The sequence below is a fragment of the Arvicanthis niloticus genome, chromosome 14, assembly GCF_011762505.2.
Source record: "Arvicanthis niloticus isolate mArvNil1 chromosome 14, mArvNil1.pat.X, whole genome shotgun sequence".
Classification (NCBI taxonomy): domain Eukaryota; kingdom Metazoa; phylum Chordata; class Mammalia; order Rodentia; family Muridae; genus Arvicanthis; species Arvicanthis niloticus.
The window spans coordinates 51,421,304-51,443,455 of NC_047671.1; the positions used below are offsets into that span (position 1 = coordinate 51,421,304).

The following is a 22,152-nucleotide window of genomic DNA, read 5'->3' on the forward strand; positions in this document are numbered from 1 at the left end:
GGGAATTTCTGTGGTCCTTCAGGGAGTGACCTTTAGCTCTGTTCCCCTTTGGTGGCCTCACAGGGTAGGAAGCAGAAGAGAGAACAGGAGGCTCATGACTTGGAGGGGTTAAATGGGGGCGACTGAGGGTAAGGCCAGCCTCATCTTTTCTGAGAACTTTTCAACTCTCTTTGGAAGAGCTTGTGGATCGGTGATGGCTTGGGGGCCAGGGGGGGAGCATCTTCTGGTGAGGGGGCCTCTAAAAAGACCAATTAAAGCTACCCTTCATTTGAAGCCACTGAGGCATCTCAAAATTCCCGTGGACGGGGCTGCGGGTGGAATGGCTTAGCAGAAAAGGCGCTTGCCACCAAGCTGACAGCCTGAATTTGGACCTCGGGAACCTGTGTGGTGAAAGAGGAGAACAGCTACCACAAGCTGCTCTGACCTCCACACACAGACACACAAAACAAATATGTAAAACTGCAATGCTTTTTAAAAAAAAGAATTCCCATGGAATAGCAAATCTAAGATGAAGGAGCAAAGCCTCGCTCAGTCCCTAAGACCTCGGGAGACTTTTACAGTAAGAATCTTGGAGCCCTAGAGTCTCAGGGAGGAAGAAAGGTAGTATGAGCTTATTGTTGGGTTTTGTTGTTTATTTTTTTTTTTCTCCTTCCTCTCTTTACTCAAAGGTATTTGTGCACATGACTCAAACAAGTCTAAACTTTCCTAAACTTCAAAGTTTGCTCATGGCACAGCCTCAAAGTGGAAGGGAAGATGTTAAAAAGGGGAAAGGGGGGGTGTGGAAGTTTGTAAGCCAGTTAAGCATTGTGTTGTTGTTCCCCACAGGAACTTAACTGACTTGTGTTGCTTTTAGAATCCCATTGTAAAACAGGCTTTGCAGGGCGATCTCTCCTCACTGTCCCCAGGCTCCCTCACTAAGCAGCCTGAGATGAGAGAAAGGCCTGTGGCCACAGGCCTGCTCACTGGTCATTTTCAAGCTCTCAGCAGGAGCTCGGGTGCACATGCAGTGAGGGGAGCATGAGTGTATCACCTCCCTGCCCCCACAGTCCCACCTTCCCTGGAGAAGTTTTGCATAGTGAGTGGAAGGAAAAGATACTGCTGATATGCTCCCAGCACCACTGGGCCTCTCTCTACCTTCTAGTGACAGAGGTGCCACTTCCAGTGACTGGGGCACAAGGTAGGGATCCATCCCATACCCAGTCTTTCCTATCTTCTCCAGCCAAGCCATTGTGACCATTAGCAGAGGCTAAGAGTGCCCAGCTGTTTGGGTTCCTAGCTCTGTCCTGCCACTAAACCTTTCACTGGCTCAGACCGGTGACTTCATTACTCTGTGCTGTCCTCGGCTGCAAAATGCAATGATTGCAGGCCTCCTTTCCAGGGAGAACTCGGTTGATCCAAAGTTAACTCCTCTCCCAGCTTCTGTTTCTCAGCCAAAACCTCTCACCTGCTCCCCTCCCACTGAAATCCCACCCATCTTTTCAGATTTTCTTCATGACCTGCCCCCTACCTCAGGGCTGTGCCCGAATGCTCTATCCCCCTGGAGAGAGCTTGCACCCCTGGAATCACGGCATGTCTGACTTGTGTCATGGACTGCCAGGAGAACTGAGCCAGGAAAGACTGTCTTCTGCTGCCTCCACTGCTATCTTCAGCCACTCTCCTGTAGTGGGAGAGTCACTTAGCTGTCCGAATGGCAAGTCTCAACAACCCTTGGTGTGCCAGGTACTAGAGTCAGCCTTAAAGAGATCTGCGCTAATGGGGAGGTGGAGCTGCGAGCCACAGATAGAAAGTAGAGCTGCTTTTGTGGACACTGAAGAGGCATCTGGGACACGCAGGCTCTTCTAGAACATGCCCTTTCCCTCCTCTCCCCCACAGCACATTTAGAAGCAGCTCACAGCTCTTAAATAAAGCCTAGGGCCTTCACTGGGCTTGCAGTGTCCTGGCTAATTTGACTGCTGCTTACCTTCTCTCCTGGATTTTCTCAGAGCATGTGTGCCATTCTCCACCCTCATACATAAATGCACACACACACACACACACCTTGGCACGCTGACTGTCTTTTGATTTTGCAAAACCACAAAAGTTTCCTGCCTCAGGGCTGTTGCACACACTATTGCCGCCTTTTGTCTGTTTTGAGTCTTGCTCGCTCCACAGATCCCAGAATAAATGTTTTCTATAAAGTCCTCTCCCTTGATACAGCTTGTTTCCTCCATGCACTCATAGATCAACATACATACATGTATGCTGAATGAACGGATCTTCTTAATATGTAGCACGGACTTAATCCATTATTTGTGTAATCAGCTGTTTGTCCATCCTCACCAAGGCTGTAACCTTGGTGGTAAGGTCAGTGCAGGTCTGTCTGAGCCATAGGCACATTGCTCACACCTAGCAATGTGCCTGAAACACAGGGAGCCTTCCCATGTCTTCACCAAGTAGACAAACTAAGCAGCGGGTCAGGCCAAGAAGGGAGAATGTCTCCTGAGCAGGAATGTTGGTCTGGAGTATGCTAGGGTATGGGTAGGAGAGCAAGTGTGTGGCCTGCAGGTTTGTATGGCAGACACAGACTTGGAGCTATGAGCTATGAACTGGGGCCCGGCAGGATAGGATTCAGCTGCCTGGGAAGAGTCCAGGTTTAGTGGGTAGTAACGGGTGCATGCAGGGATTAGGTGTGGGTCTTAGAAAGCTTACTTTGGTGGACTTGGGGGTGTTCAGGCTGAAGAAGCGACACTTCAGGCAGAGAGACCAAAGTCAGGGGAGAGGAGGAGTGAACTGAAGTGATGTCCAGTCAGAAAGGAGAGACCATATCATACAAATGACATTTTGGAAGCTGCAGGAACAAGGGCTTAGAGAAGTCTTCTCGGGACCCCTTATCATCACTTCACAGAGCAAAGCTACATAAAGCAGGGTGAGTACTCACTGTGCCTTACTGTGGTGGAGAGAGAGGGGCTGGCCCTTTCTCAGACTTAGCCTCCCCTGAAGTGGCCCCTGATAAGACTCACTTGAGGCCCCGGGAGCACCAGAGATCAGCTCGCTACGTGGACATCATCTCTTTCTGTGCTCCCCCTACCAAGTTTGGCCTACAGTTGGGGGCAGGCAGCCCCCTCCCAAGGCAGCCCTTGAGCCCCAGGATTCCTGGCCTTGACCCAGAGTCCTTGCCTCCTGCAGACTATCCTAAGGAGGCCTCTGTCCTGAGAAGCACTGGGACCCTCTGCTAAGGAGACAGAGGACTGGCCAGGATGATCTTTGACTGGGATTCTAGTAAGGATAGCTGTAAGGGGACACCTCAGGCAGAGCTAGGCAGGCAAACCGCAGGCTCAGGCTTTCTGGGAGCCAGGAGAGGGAGAGTCTTTGCTGTGTAACCCTTTCAGCACCACACCCAGACAGGAGGCAGGAGTCGGTGTCCTTGCCGACAGCCCTCAACCAGCGTTTTGTGGTATGTGTGCTTAGGGCAGGGGGCGGTGCAGCCGCCTCTGAGTTCACCTCGCTGGCCTCCCAGAAAGGAGCCAGCTGGAGCTGCCTGCTTGCCTGGTCTGAGGTTTGCAGTTCATGTGTGTGGGAGGGGGCGCCAAGCCACCTGGAGCACCGGAGCCCCTCAAGTCGGCTGCAACCCATATTGGCTGGGAGAGGCTCCTTCAGCCAGTCCCAAGTGGGAGTGTGTAAAGGTATGCCCTAGATGGGGGTCTCTCAGTGAGGCTGAGATCAGCCCCTTGGGAATGAGGAGACCCAAGACAAGTAAGTGTCAGGCAAATTGTGGAGAACAACTTCAGGAGGCAAGGGTGCTTCCTTCCCTCAGAGCCAGCCGGTGGGCTTCCTTTTGGTCCTTTCCTGGGCCCATTTCTAGCTGTCTCTCCACCCCCACACTGTCCTTAGCCTGGCCCTCACTGGGGGAATCCCATCTCCTCTTCCCCTTAGTCCTGCTCCCCTCAGCTCAGCTCGAACCCCTTCTCTGGTGAGTAGGTCTGAGGCACTCTTCTTGGGCGCACGTCCTGGTTGCCTTGGTGGGTCCAGGGAGGGGGCGCAGGACCCAGAGCCATCTCGCACGCCCCCCGCCTTTCCCCCCCCCACACACACGGGGCCTGGGTGGGTGGGAGGTGGGCGGAGGGCGGCTGGCGCGGGAGGGGAAGAGTTAAGGCTCGCCGCTCCCCTCCCCCGGAGGGTGTGACCGCCTATAAGAAAGGCGCCGCGCTCCAGCACTGGGGCTGCAGGCGGCGGGGGCGCAGCGCGGCAGCGGAGAGCCTAGGGCGTCCCTCCGCCTAGGACCCGGGGCAGCATGTCGGAGCCCAGGAGGAGGGGCCGCGGCCGCGGCAAGAAACACCGAGAGGGAAGAAAGCGGGAGCGAGAGCCTGATCCCGGGGAAAAAGGTAGGGCACCTCGGCGCGCCCAGAAACCCCGTTTTGCTAAGAGAAACCTGCCGCCCGCTCACCCGCCCCAGTCGCCGCGCGGGTGAGTCTGGGGCGCAGGGATTAGCGCTGGGGTGACAGCAGCCGGGGTGCGCTCGCTTGCGCTCGGTTCCAGCGTGTCCGCGCGGCAGGGGCAGGGCAAGCGAGGGATAAGCGCCCAGAGCCCGGCAGTGGCAGCGCGCGCGTCTCCCTGGGCGGCGGAGACCGAGCTGTGCCCCCCCAGCAAGTGGGCAGCATGTATCGGGGACATGGACGGAGTCTGCGGTCAAGCACACCCCAGGCCTAGCCTTCCGTGTTTGGGGAGCTGTCACTGCCTTCTCTTTGCCGGGATCCTCAGCCAGCTGGGCTCTCCGACTTCCCCCACCCCTGTGCCACACCTCCACCCGTTCTGCTCCGCCATTGGAGCTTGGGCAGCACGCCCGCCACTTCTAGAGATGAAGGGGATGCCCTGCCCTGGAAGCGATCCCCAGGCAGTGGGGGTACTGCTGCTTCTGTGACACATTTGTCCCCCAGAGGGTTACTAGGCATGGAATGATTGTCCCACCTTGGTCTTCTTGGTGATTCCCTTGGGCTTTTAAGTTCTGCACCCTTCCCTTTGATGAAGCAGAGCCTTTGACAAGGACCCAAATTGATGCTGACCCTGGGCAGCTGCAGGGTAAAGGGGTATGCTGGTCTTAGACTTCCCAGCCCAGAGCCTATGATATGCACATCTTGGGCCCCCCCCTTTGGGGAAGCTCTGCCTTCTCACTTCATTTTTATTCCTTGGTCAAGGTTTTCCTTGCCTAATTTGTAAAAAAAAAAAAAAAAAAGTCTCCTTTGTACTAGTCAGCAGGCTAGACAAGTTCAAATGCCCCATCTCCAACTCCCCCATGAGAACGCTGGGCTACAGGTGGTTGTATCTGCATTCTTCAGAGGAAGTAAAGGAGGGTTTCTGAGGGTAAAGTCAAAAAGTACTTTCCGGAGATGAGACTTCAGACTTCGAGTGCCATTCTCTAGGCAAGTGCGCCCCACTTGCTTGGTCCACATCTACCTTGGGGTTCCCATCCAGGTTCGATGAAAATAGTGTCCAACTAGTGCTCACCTGAAGGTTAGAAAACTTGCACTGTGACTTGAGAGCTAGCCCAATCTCTTTCCTACACAGCGGTGAAGGGGCAAGACTCAGGTATGTTTACTGAGGAGAACCTAAGAGTTCATAGTTATCTCCAGCTCTCCAAGGAGAAACAGTTTAGGACTTAAAGGCCAAGCTGCCTCTTTGGCCATTTCTGTGGGGCAGGTGTCTTGGGGTCTTCCTGAGGACTGTGGTCAGCTGAGCAGTAGATGTAAGTCATTTCCTTACAGATACCTGTCACGTGGGGCTGGCATCTGACCTGTGACCTGAAGGAGTAGGCTTTCTCTTGCAGGGGTCAAACAGGCATGGATTTCGCTCAGTGAACCTTTGCTGACAAAGGTTCCCTCCCCCTGCTTCCCATCACGTATATCCTGACTTGGGCATGATGTCCAAGATGCAGGAACGAACCTGGTAGATCCTGGATAGGCTTCAGCTGTTAGAAATCACCTGAGCCTGGAAAGGGGGCATCCTGATGCCGAGGATGGAGTGCTCACTGAGAGGCAGTGGTGGACCACAGCCCTTAGAATTATCTGTCCCAGCATCTACCCAATGTGAAAAGTCCTCTTAATGTCTCTCTGTAAACATTCTTCCTGTCTTTTTTTTTTCCTTGCATTTTCTCTTCTTCCCTATTGTCCAGTGGCCATCTGGCTCTTCACAATGCCTTATCAAGAGAAAGTACCATGGCAGTGAGAACCAACAGTCTTAAATCTCTGGTTTATAACTGAAAAAGTCTGACTCAAGCCTAATAGGAAGAGTGGTTAGGATGACCATGGCCAAGCTGGGCAGTGGTGACCCAGGCCTTTCATCTCAGCACTTGGGCTGCAAAGGCAGGTGGATCTTTGTGTTCGAGGCCAGCCTGATCTACAGAATGAGTTCCAGGACAGCCAGGACTACCCAGAGAAGCCCTGTCTCAGGAGGTGGGGGGAGAAAAAGGAAAGAAAAAAGATGACCGTGGCCTTCAGAACTAGAGGCTGCTATGCTTTTCCAGGCCAGTGAGTGTGTAGCTGCCAGGACCTTATAGCATTCTCAGTGAGTGCCTCTCTGGAAAGAGCATAGGCACAGGGCCACTCCAGAGGGACATAAGCTGGGACTGGGCCACATCTGACGGAAAGACTAAGAGATTCAGACATGGAAAGTAAGTGCTTCTCTAGAACCTTCTTAAATGTGAGGAGGGACTCTGTAAAGCAAGAGGGATAATGCAGAAGAGATACTGACAAGTTGGTGCCCCCCGCAGCACCCAAGTTCCTCCTTAGCAAACAAGAGGGGGTGTGGGGAAATGGGCATTTCCCCTGCCTCAGCACAGGAGGCTCGGGTGGGGCAGAGCTGCAGGTGTGAACACTATTTCATGACTCACAGAGAGTTCTTGGGGCCAATTCCTGGTACCCCCTCTGGGGCTGCCCCTAGCGATCCATATTCCTTCCTAGGCATAGCCTCGCCAGCCTTGGCAGCAGTCAGGGTAAAGACTTAGGCTAAGTTCACTTTGGTGTGGCGGATACTACACTACAGCTGGCAGCTAGGCACTTGGAACCCACTCCTGCTGGGCCTCTGCAAGGCGTGGGCATTGTGTCCCTCTCTCTGGACATCTGGCAGTGTATTCTACTCTCAGCACTCAGCTTCTACATGCAAGGGACCGAGTCTCACCTTTTGTGTCTTGTGACCCTGAGAGCCCCGGTGGAGAAGGACTGTGAGGCAGGAGTCAGAAGGAGGCTCTGGCTACAGAGACAATCATGAGCCAGTCCTGGTTTAGAGACAGACTCCATGATCAGATTTGGAGCCACTGGCGTTTTCTGTGTGACCTTAGAAAGACCAGTCAGGATTGAATGGAAATGTACTTCTGCTGAAGCTCCTCCGTGAACTGGGAATCTTCATCTTCCCATAGAAGACACTGGGAGGACTTAGGTCTCCAGCAGGTGTCCCAGGGTATGAAGGTGGACCAGCATACTTAGCAGCGTGCTCTGACTATATATCATTTGAATTCCCTGGACACAAAGAAATCTTTGCACAGTCTTCCCATCTTTCCTTTCGCCTGCCCATCGGTAAGTGAGCATTCAGATTTCTAGAACCGACTCTGGTCTTCCGGATCCAAGGTGGTTGTGCTTGTGTGCACGTGTCTGAATGGCATCGAGGGGTTGGCACACACCTCCCCCCATCTCGGCCCCTGGCTGACCCTGTGGAGCTTGGCACCTGGAGCAATCCTTCTGACACTCTGGGGTGCAGCCTGCACTTTACGCTCTGCTCTAGCTCCCTGGCACCTTGGGGTTCTTAGGAACAATAACAACAAGCAGGGAGTGACTTTGTACTTCCCAGTAGCCTTTCATCCTGAGAGCTCAAAGCAGTTTACAGACCAAGACTCATCGTTCCTCAGTGTCGGTCCCAGGCCCTCAGCAGGGGTGAAAAGGAGACAGAGCCTGGTCTTTCTGGATCAGGGCAGCAGTGGGCCTGGATGAGGCAGTGAGTCACCTGGGATGGAGTGGCCACGAAGTCTGGGACAGAAGTAAAATTGGGACTGTGGGCTTCTGCTTCAGGCTGCAGATGGAGGAGAGATGGTCTCCCTTAAAGCCATGTAATCCAGATCATTTTTTCCTCCATGTACAACCTGGGCACTTGTGCCAGGGAGGGTTCCAGGAACTTCTGAAGCAGCAGTGCATGATAAGAAGCATAGGCCTGGGCACCAGATGCTTCCAGGCCAAGTCAACCAGCCCAGGCCTTAGGGCAGTGGCTAAGCTAGGAGCATGCAGAGGAAAGGTGCCAGCGGGGCACTCTCTGGTCTAGCTCTAACCTCAGACTTGGCTTCACTAGTCCCCTTCTACCCTGGCCATGTGATAACCACACAAACTGAAAGCATTTCCATTTGCTTTTCTGTATTCAACACTGTGAGCATTATTTTACCTTCTATTAGATGAGTAAACCTCAGATCCTGTCCTGGGGAAGCTCAGAGAAAGATCCTTCATAGATCCCTAAGATCAGAACGGCGTAGAGCCATAAACAGACAAAGCATGGGGAAGAGAGGTACAATGTTGGGACAGAGTCAGAAGGACCCTGGGGAGAAGGTGGCACCTGAACTCAGCCTAGATGGGGGCTAGGGACTTACCAGGGAAAGAACAGGAAGTGTGGTCATGCCCATGCCTGACTGAACCTTTCCTACCAGAGCTGAGTCCACAAAGTCATGCATTACATTATCACCCCCACTTCACAGGCAGGGAAATGAGACAGGGACACTCACAACTCACCTTGAGATCAGCCATGAGCTAGTAGAAGGACGGGCTCTTGAGCTGACGTCTGCCCCTCCCCTGCCTTCCCCAGTCACATCTACTTAGCCCCAGGCTCTTCTGCATTCTGTACCCCTCAAGATAAACCAGTGAAAGCCAGAAGAGCCCTGCTGACCATCTGTGGGAGTGAACCTTCTCGTCCAGTAGGCTAGACGACACGGACTCTACAGAGATGAGACACAGGGGGTGGGGGCGGGAATTCAGAGATGAGCAGTAAGTCCCTGCCGTCACCAAGAGCTCGGAGCATGACTGTGGCAGTCAAGTATGAACAGAAATTGTGGACACTGATACAGAAGGGCAGCCAGAGGCCTTGAGCCTGCACCAACAGGCAGTACGTAGTTCCTGGGAAAATGGAAGTCATTATGGTTGAATGGCCTGGCCAGAAACCAAACTAAGGATCCAGAGTCCAGCCAGATCTAGTATCATAGTGGGAAGTTTTCTGATTCAAGAAAGTCCCTTGTGCAGAAGATGTTTAAATAAGAAAGTGAGTCAAGGCATGACCTAGGAACTTGGTAGTAACGTGCTCTCTCACCATGCAAGCAAGAAGGCCAGTTTAGATCCATGCTACCCACATAAAAAGCCAGCTGTGGTGGCATACACTTGTAATCCTAGCATTGGACAGGTGGTGACAGGAGGGTCCATGGAGCTTGGTGGACAGTTATTCTTGCCAAGGTGGTGAGCTCTAGGTTCAGTGAGAGACCCTGGCTTAAAAAATAAATAAACAAACAAACAAACAAATCTGAGAGCAATTGAGGAAGATGACTGACATCAATCTCTGGCCTCCACACTCACATGTACACATATGTGTGTGTGTATATACATGCACGTGAACATGTACATACGCATATAATACACATATGTCTTTCAAAGAAATGCAAACTTCTGAGTCTTGCCCTTGATTTATTGAATCAGAAGCTGTGGGGAAAGGGCTGGCAATGTGTGTGTTAGCTAGTTCTGTCGTGGATTAGGGGTTGTGCTCCGGTTTGAGAGCCACAGTTTCAGCTGGATGTCCCACCCTACAAAGCAGGGCCCTATTGGGACCAGAAAGAGCAGTCTTTCATTAAGGCTCCTGATTTTACCATCTACTCTGCTGTTGTAGAGCATAGGCCTGTTTGGGCTGAATAATGAGCTGGAGAGGAGTGCTGGGTGGGAAATGGCACTGGGATTAAGCATGGGGGCCCCACCCTGCCCAGAGTGCTTGTAGCCATCTCTATCTGGGATGCTTGAGGGGCCCATCAGTCAGCCCAGCCTTACATCACTGATTCATTTGTTCAGCCCCTCCGCAGTAAACACTGCCTCTGGCCACACACCTAGAACATCACGAAACCCTATTACATCCACTCATTCAAACCCCCAAGTCTAGAAGGTAAGAATCTAGTATGTTCCATGCTAAGAAGCCCCAAGAAGGGCAGAGACAAGGTTCAGGGTGTCTGACTGGAACAGAGGCTGCTGACGGCCGGGTGGATTATTGAAGGAGGCAACTGAGATTTAAGATTTTGAAGGATTGAGAAGAGCTGCCAAGTACTAAGATATTTCTGTTCTAGGTCTTGCTAGAAGTGCCTGACATGTCTCACCTCTACTCTTAGAGGTGAATGGGATGGTTACTGTGTCTCAGACAAGGAAATGAAGGCTCAGAGCAGTTACACAAGACACTGGTTACACAAGACACTGGCCAGAGCCAGCACGCACACCGAGGCCTCTTTGGTCTCAGCTGTATGGTGGATCCTGCCATTCTGTTTCCTGTGAAGAGAATGGTGTGTGGACACAGGACGGACTATGACCGTTAGTGACTTGTTTTGCCTGTAACGTGTGATTCCTGGAAGGAAGTGTTAAGGAAAAAGAGAAAGGGGGCATTTAGGAAAATATGGACTAACCAGAAAGCATCCCCTGAGGGACCCAGCTGCCATCAGAGGAAGGCTGAAGCCTCTTTTCTGAGGTTTCTGAGGAAGTCAGCAAGGCAGATAGAGTTAAGTGTGCCAGGGGTACCCTGCCAGCACAGTGTCCTAGGGTAGGAGGGCCCTACTGGTGCAGTGTCCTGGGGTAGGAGGCCCTGCCAGCACAGTGTCCTGGGGTAGGGGGCCCTGCTGGTACAGTGTCCTGGGGTAGGGGGCCCTGCCGGTGCAGTGTCCTGGGGTAGGGGGCCCTGCTGGTACAGTGTCCTGGGGTAGGGGGCCCTGCTGGTGCAGTGTCCTGGGGTAGGGGGCCCTGCCAGCACAGTGTCCTGGGATAGGGGGCCCTGCTGATGCAGTGACCTGGGGTAGGGGGCCCTGCCAGCACAGTGTCCTGGGATAGGGGGCCCTGCTGGTGCAGTGTCCTGGGGTAGGGGGCCCTGCTGGTGCAGTGTCCTGGGGTAGGGGGACCATGTAGCCTATTTCAGGCCCTGTAGACAATGGGTGAGGGTAACAAAAGCAAGATGGTTGGTGCAAGTTGAATGAACTCAAACTTTGGGGAAAGGCAAGAGAGGCACAGGTTGTCACAGATGCCAAGGTCATCGAAAGGGCATCCAGTGGGGAGGAGCTGGAGATGTAGGCTCTCCACTTGTCATGTCTGAGCTAGTGCCTGGAGTGATTTGCTTCCAGCCCCCTTGCTCACACTAGCCTGGACCACATTACAGTTTCCCAGCCTTGCCCTATCCCCAGCACTTAGTATGTGTCTTTAGGGGCATCGAGAGACTCCTGAGCACGTGGGTGTTGCCTCCCAACAGGAGGCCTGGTGAGACCATTCCCTGAAGCCCAATGCTGCTCCACACACCTCTGTGTTTTCTTTTATCTTAGAAACCCTCAGCACATGGCTGCTTGTTTCAACACAAAGCTACTGATCTGCTTGGTAATGACCCAGGCAGACCCTCCAGAAAGAGATGGTCCCCGCTCCCCCATTGAGAAGTCAGCAACATGTATGTGGTCAGGTGACCCCTGAAATCCCCAAGATCCAGACTGAGGAGGCAGAGGTACAGAGCCATCCCAAAGAGGCTTGAGGGTCCTTTCCTCTGCTCTGAGTTACCCAAGTCACCACCCTTCCAACAGCAGGCAGTCTCCATACTGGCTTGTCCTGAACCAGAGCCTAAGACTTTGTCTAAAGCCCAACCTTCCCCAGCAGGCAGCTTAAACAGGGTTTGGGCAGATGGTAATGGCTTCCAGGGCTGTCATATCTGCTCTGTCCCGTACCTCGGCTCCCAGCCATTAAAGAGGTGGGGAGACCAGAAGCTCCTGTACAGAGCACATCTCCTTCTGTTCCCAGGGAAACAGAGAGAGAGAGAGAGAGAGAGAGAGAGAGAGAGAGAGAGAGAGAGAATGATCCACAAATTAGTCTCCTGAAGCTCCAGGAGACTAGACAGCCTACCTAATGCCTTCAGTGCAAAACTGGGAGAGTGGGACCTTGGCCCCTGTGACAACCTTGTGGCTTTCTTTCCCCAGAAGGCTGAGTCAGACCTCCATCCCTCATAGCCAGCTGAGATGCCCTCAGTCCACTCTCCCAGCTCTGGTTCCCATTCCTCATCTGTTTCTCCGTCACTAGGTGTCTGAGAAAGCACATGAGACTCTGTGGGGTTTCTGCAGCTGGTGGCCTGTTCCGGAGATTTGTGCCATCTTCCCACCCACAGCAGCTCCCCTCAGACTCCCATCTCGGCCACTCGCAGACCTGTGGCTCCGCCTGAGCTAAGAAGCCCTGCCATGTAAACTCTCCCCAGTAAAGCCCTGGGGAGGTCACTGGTAATCTTGGGATGTTGGGCTACCGGCATGGGGGCTTGGGGGGGTGAGTGTAGCACTCAGCTGTCTGAATGTGTGAAGTTGGCACTTCTGGCTAGGCAGGGGCTGTTCTAAGGCAGAATCACCTCAGCTGGCCATTGTGCTCCCCGAAACCTTCCCCCATGTGGTGGGCTCTGCATCCTGTCTTCAGCAGCATTCATTGCAAACCTGGCCTTCTGCTCTGCCCTATCGCTGGGGTGCTAGGCACCAGCAGGCTTGCACAGGTGCAAGGAGAGCGGCTTTTACCCTTTCCAGCCCAGCCCCCATGGAAACCGTAAGGAGGAGGTTGAGCACTGGGGGGGGGGGGGGGGGGGGCATCCTGAACTGTCTCCCTTATGGCTCCAGGCACAACATAGGCCTGTTAGCTATAAACAGTTGGATACAAAGAGTGCAAAGTTAGCCCAGGTACTAGGCTGAGCCTGCTTGTCTAGGGACACATGCCCCCCACCCCCAAAAGCCATATCTGATCTCTCTATGAGGCCAACCTGTGGGCATCAAACAGCCCCTCAGCAGGCTACAGGAACACTCAAGTGTCCATTTCACAGAGAAGATCCCGGGTGCCCACTTGAACCAACTGTGTTTTTAAGTTTAAGGTTGTTTTGTTTTGTTTTGTTTTTTTCTTTTCTCATTTGAACTTGGAGTCTGTAATTAACCTTGAATAGGTTGCAGTCACTTTGTAGGTGGGAGAGGGGTGGGGAGGGGGCCAGCCCGCAGCCCGCAGCCTGTCAGCAGCAGGGCAGAAGGAGACTTTGATGCCAGGCAAGCTGGCCGCACTGTCTCCAGGTGTTAGCTGCAAAGGGGAGTGCTGAGCCTTAGTCATAAGGGGAGGGTCATTAACCCTTTTAAGAGTCCAGTGTCCCTGCCCTTGGTTCTGGAAGGAGGGAGGTGGGGCCAGGTCTCCCCAACTGGGTTTCCTGGCCAAGGCCTGTCTGTCTCACTCTCAGATCTCTGTGCTCCACACCCACCGCCCACTGCAGAGAGGAATGAGGTCAAACAGCTGGCAGCAGCACCTCCTGGCCTCCAGGCTGGGATGTGGGGAAGGAGCAGGCTGTTGTTCTGGGTTGCTATCTTTAATGAGGTGCTCTCTGGGGATAGCCTGTCACAAAGACACAGGCCAGATGCTCTGGTTGGCACTAGGTGGTAGGAAGCAGAAGCCACCAGATACCTCATGGCCCAACTTATACCACATGAGAGGTGTCCTGATGATTTTTAGAATGTATTAGCCAGGGAAAGTTTTTGTTGTAGGCCTTGAGAGACCTTCCTCTTGTCCTTAGAAGGCTTCCAAAGGCTATCTCTCCACACCTTCCTGAACCCATCAGGACACCCTGACCCTGATGGTGAGAGGGACTCTTGAGCAACTCCAGCCCAAGGAGTGTGGGGCTTCAGCCCAGAAGAAACAGAGGGGAGTACTGCGCAGTAATCAAGGGCCTCCCTAAACCATCCACTTGCCACTGATGTCAAATGGTAGAGTTGAGGTGAAGGAAGACTTGAACATTACCCTCTGCTTCTACACACAATTCCTTTTATCCAGTGTCTGTCATTTGTCCCATCTCCTGAGCACTGGGCTTTTGCAAGTCTCCTTGCTTTGAGAGGAGACATACTCATCCCTCAGGGTGCTGTTCTTCCTCCATTTGGCCTGATACAAGCTGACCTGATAAAGTCTACCCTTACCCCACTGTTGTTAATATCAGAAGAACACTGGCTGTGACCTGACAGATTCATCCGAACAATGGAATATTAGGCATCCATTAAAATGATTTATGGCTATATTGCTTGATTGGAAATAAATGTTTTCCAATGTGTTGACTGACAAGAGATCTAAGGCGTTTTAGAGGAAAATGGTTTGGAGGCGATACTTGAAAATGTGAACAGTGGGTTTTCTCTCTGGAGATAATTGAATTGATTTTAATTTGTTTTCCTTTTTCTTATGTAGATTGTGTAATTTTTCTACAGAAAAATCTATTTCTTATGTAACAGAAGAGTGACAGAGGGAACATGCTAAACTCAGGGGGATTGGTCATTCCACGTAGAGTTAAGTCATTTCTGTTTAAGATCAAAGCCAGAGACCTGGCATATAACAGATGCTCAGTGGATGACAGGAGCAGGACAGATGTGAATGCTAGCCCATGGGACAGCTTCGGCTCTTGTCTTAACAGAACCCCCTCCATCCCGGGGACTTAGTCCTCTGCTTGGTTCAGCTCTGACTTCAAGACACTCTTGGGACCCAATGTGATGGTCTCCATGCCCACACACTAGCATGGCATAAAATAGAGCTCAGAAGGGGTGAGTGTTGTGGCTGGGGGCTGGAGTTAGTGCAGTCATGTCTGAAACCCTTTGAGGGCTGTGTCTATAGGTGTCTGAGGTCTGCTGAGTGAACAACCTCTGAGCCTTGTTCCAGGAGAGCCTAGAGTATTGGTACTGGATCTGATGTCTGGAAGCCACAAAGGGAGAAGTAGTCTCTGCTCGGATGAACAAAGAGTTTAAAACACAAACACCACTGCCAGTCATTCCCAGTTCTCGAGTCTCTCACGCTTTCCTCTGACACCATCGGAACAAATCCAGGGTTATCATGGGGTCCCCAGTCCCTGCCATAGGTTCTGGGCCCAGAAGTGCGGCTGCAGAGGTGCCCTCAGCACTGTTCCAAGGGCCATCGGTATGCACTCTTCTTTTCTACAATCCAGCTGCTGTAATAAATCCACCAAGGAACTTTCCAGATGCAGGAAGCTGAGCCTAGTGAATATGCCCAGCCTCCCCTTTCAGGAGATTCTTGTGAGGAACTTCCAAAAGCTAGAAGAGAAAACTTTCGAGAGCATGGCCTGCTTCAAACGTGCTGTTGTTCTCATGATGCACCTTAGACCAGTGCTGCCTAACGCAAGCATGATCTAGCCCAAATATGTCGCTCAGAATTGCCTGGCTTACACCAAAGAAGTTAAAACAAGAACAATGTAAGCCCAACCCAGGCTTCCCATCCTGACTTTATAGCCCTGACACCTGGGCCTGCCCTCTTCAGCTACATAGGCTGTTAAGGCCGATGAATTCACAAGCTTGCTGTCACTACCTCATGCTTCCTATTGGTCACTGACAGAAGTTGGGCTCCCCAAGTTCAGACTGTCCAGCTCACTCCCCAGTGAATGAACAGTGGTCAGCCATGTAGCAGCTTGAATCATTCACTGAAAATGAATTGAGGGAGTGAGTGAGTGAGTGAGTGAGTGAGTGAGTGAGTGAATGAATGAATGTGGAGTGAGTGAACTAGGCGGGGTTGTTCAAGAAGTGGCTAGTAAGGCACGTGAGTTTCCACAGGATGGAGAGGGACATTTGGGATCTGAGATAATAGCCTGTGTTTTAATGAAGACTTTGGAGCTCAGTTCCTTGGACCCTCTGGTCCTGCCTGCTGGCTGCCTCTGTCTGGCTCACTCCAAGCCGATCGCCCACACATGAAGCCATGCCCCCCTGACTCACTGTACCTCCTCTGGCTGGAACTCAAGTCAAGAAACAAGGTGGCAGAGTCATCATGGCTTCCTTCCACCATGTCACTCCCACTCCTGGCTGGAGTCAGGCTGGGAGCAAAGTGGCCTATGGTGCCAGGGGACAAGATTTCCCTGGTGTCAGAACTGCAGGGAAGTTGACACATTCCATTAGGGAAAGTGGGCACTTTAGAACCCACAAAGAGCTGTGTCCCAGTCACAAGATGGCAAATCTCTTAGACTAGCTAGAGGTCAGCAGCAGACCAAGGTTAGATGACATCTGTTAACTTTATAATGAAGCCAGGTGTGCAGATGTGCTGTGGGTGTGGCCAGCACTGGGATATGCACAGATTGACACACTCCAGCATGTGTGAAAGATACAAAGGAGCCAGGGAACCCACACAACTGGATGCCTTTCCTGGCCCTCTTTCTCAATGTCCCAACTGTACCCAGACCCCTGCCCAGGTGGTTCCTGTTGGCTTCCAGAGTTTAGAACTATGAGGTATGGCACCTCATATACTCTGGAGCATATGAAAAAGTATGGGGCATGAGGAGAAGAAAGATGCTGGGCAGGCCTCCTACTTAGTCATGAAGTTGCAGAAGGCTCCACTCTGATGCACAGACTTCTCTTGGTACAAATGATGGAGGAAGGGAGGGAGGCATAGGCAGTCCTGCCAGCCATGCATTTTAAAATGTAAGAAGCAAATAACCTAGGAGAAACATTGTATCGGAAGGTTTATGGCCTTAATATTTTGGAGCACTCTTGCAAATCCATAAGATGAGTGTTCAGTTGACAAACAGGCTGCAGACATGACCGAGCAATTCCAAAGAAACACAATGGGCTGATACACTTACAAGAACCGTTCAGCCTCAGCAGCCATCAAATAAATGCAAATTACAACAACAAAGAGACGTTATCTGTTGCCTAGCTAATTGATAGAGATTAAAGGCGAGATAATGCCACAGGATGGTGAGGGTGTGGGAAAAAAACAGGTCCTGTCTTTCAGAGAAGGAGTGTGGATTGGTGTAGCCTTTCCAGGGGGTCAATTTGGCAGAACAAAATTACTTTCATGGGAGTCATTGCAGAGGAAGTTTTCGCAGCCTTTGACGCAGCAATCTCACTTTTAGGAAGATTGCTTTAGGAAATAGTTGTACATAGTGATAATGACCTTTAGTAAGAGCTGCTTCATGCCAGGCTCTACATGCGTTCAGTCATATGACCCTCACAGGCATCTCGAAAGGTACGCAGTTTACAGATGAGAAGCACTGAAGTAGATAAGAATTAGGTCAATGGCCTCAGGACACAAAGCTAAGTGGCCAGACTTAGACTAGAAGTCAGACAGTCTTGAGTCCCCTGGATGTGTGCAGGAACCAAGCCACGGAGATGGCCCTCAGGGGTTGATTTGTAATGGGAGCGTGGGGAGAGCATGCTAAGTGACTCCCAACAGCAAGAAGTTACATAAATTATGATATGCCCACACAGGAATATTATGCAAGTGTGAAAAGTGATTCTGTAGAAAAATATGTGTGTGCCTGCCAGGGAAGCTTTTTTTGTATGCATAAAAGATCTCTAAAAGGATAGCAAAGAAACTGATAAAATTAGTTACCCACTGGCTATTCTGAGAAGCTAGAGGGAGGTTTGTTTTATAAAATATATACTTATATTCGAATCATGTGACTACATTATATATTAAAATATATATCTGTAAGTTATACAGATTTTACACATATACACCTGTAAGTTATGATATAGAACTTTATTTCCCAGAATAAAGGATTTCAAAAAACATGTTTGAAAGCCCATATGCAGTCAGACCAGGGTGAATGAAGGAAGGACTGCATCCATCCATACGGTCCCCAAACCAGCTTCACTGTGGAACCCTTTTCTTGAACATTGATCTGTCTTCATCTCTCAGGACATTTCCAAGTTAGGTTTTGAGAATGTTGGTGGTGGTACTGAACACCAAGGTGAAAGGTTACATTGTTTCTTTAAATAAAAGGATCATGTTCCTGGCACTGGTCCCATTTTGTTAAGTGTGTGTGTGTGTGTGTGTGTGTGTGTGTGTGTGTTCTAAACTGAACCAAATGACTTCCACAGGTGTCTGTGCTTGCACCTAGCCCAATAAAGCATTTTCAAAGAAAGCTTTCTGGCACTTTCCTTTGGTCTCTGAGCTAGCTCCCAACCCATTCTCTCCTACTTGTAAGGAGGCCTGGGGATAAGTTAGGAAAGAAACTCCGCCTCTAATAAGCCCCTTCTGCCTTCTTCCAGAGCTGCCTCTACTCCACTGTGGGGCTCTGACAGAAAAAGAAAGGCCTGGTGATTGGTGACATAGATAGGGCCAGCAGGTTTCCAGACAGCACCTGACCCTGCTAGACCACCCCTTCTACTAATGGAAGGACTCAAACCTAGGCTCTGCTACCTCATTGAGAGATAAGACTTCAAAAGTAGACACTAGCCTGCCACCTGCCCTGCATTCTCCAAATTGAAACACCCAGGCTTTGGCCTCAGCTCTGTGGCTGCCTGGCTGTGTGACCTTGGTTAAGTTTCTGAACCTCTGAGTTAACTCCATCTACACTAGAGTGCGACAGGAATCACAGAGAGTGTGCATGGGAAGCCTCGTGTTCTAGGAAGGACCATCTCAAGGCAAATTATGTGACCCAGCAGGGAGCCTGGTATGCCCTCACCTTCCTGGGGACTAAGTACTTTCTCCCCCTGTGGTGTGTGTGTGTGTGTGTGTGTGTGTGTGTGTGTGTGTGTGTGTGTGTTAAGGTGACAGCAAGTGGCACAAGGAGGTGGCATATGGGAGTCTAGGATGTGTGGGAACAGCCTGGGGTTTCAGGAAACAGGAAAAGCTTGAAGCTTAGCCTGTGCCCACCAGGGTATCTGCCCAGCATCACCCTTTGACAGCCTACTGCCCTAGCTCACACTCTTTCAGCCCAGAGCTATCTCAGGCTGGCTCACCTCTTCACTTTCCTCCAAATCCCATCCTTTGGCTCTTAGCTGCTTGAGCCCTGGTCCAGGGTTAAGACTATGATTGCCCCTCTGGGCTCTACCATCCTTAATGCCATGTGTCCTGTTGCAATGACAATGCCAGGTTACAGTGCCCTTGCCAGGCTAACCTTTCTGAGAGTGATAGCTGAGTCTACCATCTTGTCTTCCTGTGTTTTCTGGGCCCAGCATAAGCCTGGTGGGGGAGGGGGGGTAAAGGAGGGTGGAGACGGGAGTTAGATCATGAAGTCCTGAGGTCATGATCTGCATTTGAACCTCAGGTCCATTACTGACCCTCAGGGAAGTGACTTCACTCTTCTAAGCCTCAGTTTCCCTGTCTATAAATGGGTTTAAACACTGTGGTGAAGTCATGGAAGTTGTTCTGAAGGTTTTACAAGGGAATGTGAAGCTCTTGGTACCATCCCAAGGCCAGAGGAGTGTCCAGAAGTAGCAGGACCTTGTTCCCACTGCAGACTCTAAATGTGGGCTGAGTTGGACTAAAGAAAAATGCCAGGAGAGGTGGCTTCTGGTCTCCCCAGCTCCAGCTTCAATCTGGAGGCTCTTACTGCTCCTGCCTGGCACTGTTCCCACCTCCCCGACACTCACTTACCTGCCTTGTACCCCACAGCCACCCGGCCCAAGCTGAAGAAGATGAAGAGCCAGACAGGAGAGGTGGGTGAGAAGCAGTCGCTGAAGTGCGAGGCAGCGGCGGGGAACCCCCAGCCCTCCTATCGTTGGTTCAAGGATGGCAAGGAGCTCAACAGGAGTCGTGACATTCGCATCAAGTATGGCAATGGCCGGTGAGTCTTCCCTCCATCTCCCCAGCTGCAGTCCTAGAAGGAAGGACCAAAACAGTATCCTCAACCATGGAACCAGCCAGGTCTCCCTCCGTGCATCCCTTCCTTGCCACACCCCAGTGCTCCCCTGACTGCTGAGTCCCTTGTGCCAGGCCTGCCCTGCGATTGCAGACCTTGGAGTTAAGCAATTCCCAGGGCTGGATGTACCTTAGTAGATAAAGTGCTTGCTTAGCACACACAAAGCCTTGGGTTCAAACCCAGCACCACATAAAACCAGGTGTGGTGCCACATGCCTTTGATCTCAGCACTTGGGAGGTGGAGTCAAGTAGATCAGAAGTTGAAGGTCATCCTCGGCTACATGGCAAGTTGAAGCCAGTTTGGGCTGCATTCGACCCTGTCTTAAAAAAAAAAAAAAAAAGAATGAATGAAGCCATTTATGTGCTTGAAGGCTAGAGGCCATTTGACTCCCAAGCTGTCTTTAGCAGCAGAAACCGTACTTGTCAAAAAAAAAAAAAAAACAAAAAACAAAAAAACAACAACAAAAAAAAAAACACACAAAAAATAAACAAAACAAAAACAAAAAAACCCTAGCATAGCATCTGAGAGACCCCAAACCTGGCAATCTGAAGTGAAAGACCCTGTCTCCAAAAAGTCTTTGGGAAGTCACATAAGACAAAGGCTTGGTCTCCTGATGTGTCAAGCTGCCATTTGCATGAGAGTTTAGTAAGAAGAAAACAACTGACTTTGGGGTTCCGCTGCTGATACCTCCCCACTGCATGAAGAGTGAGTCTTTAGTCCTGAGTAAATATCTCAGGAGCATGGCATACACATTCCCTGAAGCCTCATCCAGCCATCAGCTGGATGGGGAAGATACCCAGCCAGCCAGCAAGGGGCAGGAGGTGCCAGGACAGCCGGGAGTCAAAGGCATCTCCTCTCTGTCTGCCATAAACACACTTCTACCCAACCTCTCTGTGGGCTCTGGGGTCTAGGTAGATACTCTACTGTTAGGAGCTCCTCAACCTTTTCTGCCCTCACCCCCAAAGTAGCCTGCAACCACCCCCTTTGGAGATACCATTTTTCTTCTACCCCCATCACACACACACAAAATAAAAACAAAGGTGGGTTTCTTTGCTTTTTGTTTTTTGAGATCATCAGCCTACCCCACAATAGAAACTGTTAGATGAATATCCAGGCTCAGACTACCCCACCTCACCTTGGAGGCCTACAGCCTACAAAGAGAAATGAGGGTCAGGACCTCATTTTCTGCTTCACTTTCCTTCCAAGACTTGAACCAAAGAAAGCAGGCTCCTCAAAAAGTCATGAGGGAAGGCTTTAGATGGCAGGCCTGTGGGTATAAGAAGGCTGATTCCTGAGGGAGTTATGGTAATTGGAGAGGTAGGGAGATTTGAGGTATAGATCCTTTGTCTATAATATTGACAAGAAACTCAGTCTAACTACCCAGCCCCATATCCCCAAGTCCTCCCTACCACCCTGATATAGTCTTGGTACCAGCTTAGAAAAAAAGTAGACAGTTCTCCATCATTTTCAGGGGTCTGAACTCCAAAGTACTGGCCCTTGTCTTCTGTTCTCACACACACACACACACACACACTCACCACACACACTCACCACACACCACACACACACACACACACACACACACCACACACACACCACACACACACACCACACACACACACCACATACAAACCACCACACACCACACACATACCACACACACATACCACACACACACACCACACACACACCACACACACCACACACACACCACATACACACCACACACACCACACACACACCACACACACACACACACACACACACACCACACACACAGACATACATCACACACACACCACACACACACACACACCACACACACCACACACACCACACACACACTACACACACCACACACACACACACACCACACACACCACACACACCACACACACCACACACACACCACACACACCACACACACACACACACACCACACACACAGACATACATCACACACACACCACACACCACACACACACACCACACACACACACATACCATACACACCACACACACACACACACACACTGCTGAGGCACCACCAGTTCCTGCCTTTCTTTGGTAACTTTAGCCTCTTTCCCTTTTCCTCCCATCGAACTTCATCCTGTCCATCCCTCTTCCAGAACGCTTTCCCAGACTGCTGTGTCCTCCCTGCGTCTGCTGTTGTTTCTTTCACCACCTCAGCCCTTCATCCACACCTTTCATCCTCAGTCCACACTGTCGTCCCAAGGCAGCCAGTTCAGACTACCTCAGCCCCTCCACCCCATGACCTCTGGGGTCCCAAGCCCAGCAGCACTT

At 51.2% G+C, this 22,152-nt stretch overlaps 1 protein-coding gene across 3 annotated transcripts in view; it reads left to right on the top strand.

The window, feature by feature from the left end:
* Nrg2 (neuregulin 2) overlaps nucleotides 1-22,152 on the top strand; it is a 178,850-nt gene that overhangs the window by 124,585 nt on the left and 32,113 nt on the right. For all 3 annotated transcript variants that reach the window (XM_076912803.1, XM_076912800.1, XM_076912801.1), the window contains exon 2: nucleotides 19,602-19,773. In XM_076912803.1, the coding sequence (XP_076768918.1) occupies nucleotides 19,602-19,773 (172 nt within the window). The remainder of the gene's footprint in view (nucleotides 1-19,601; nucleotides 19,774-22,152) is intronic.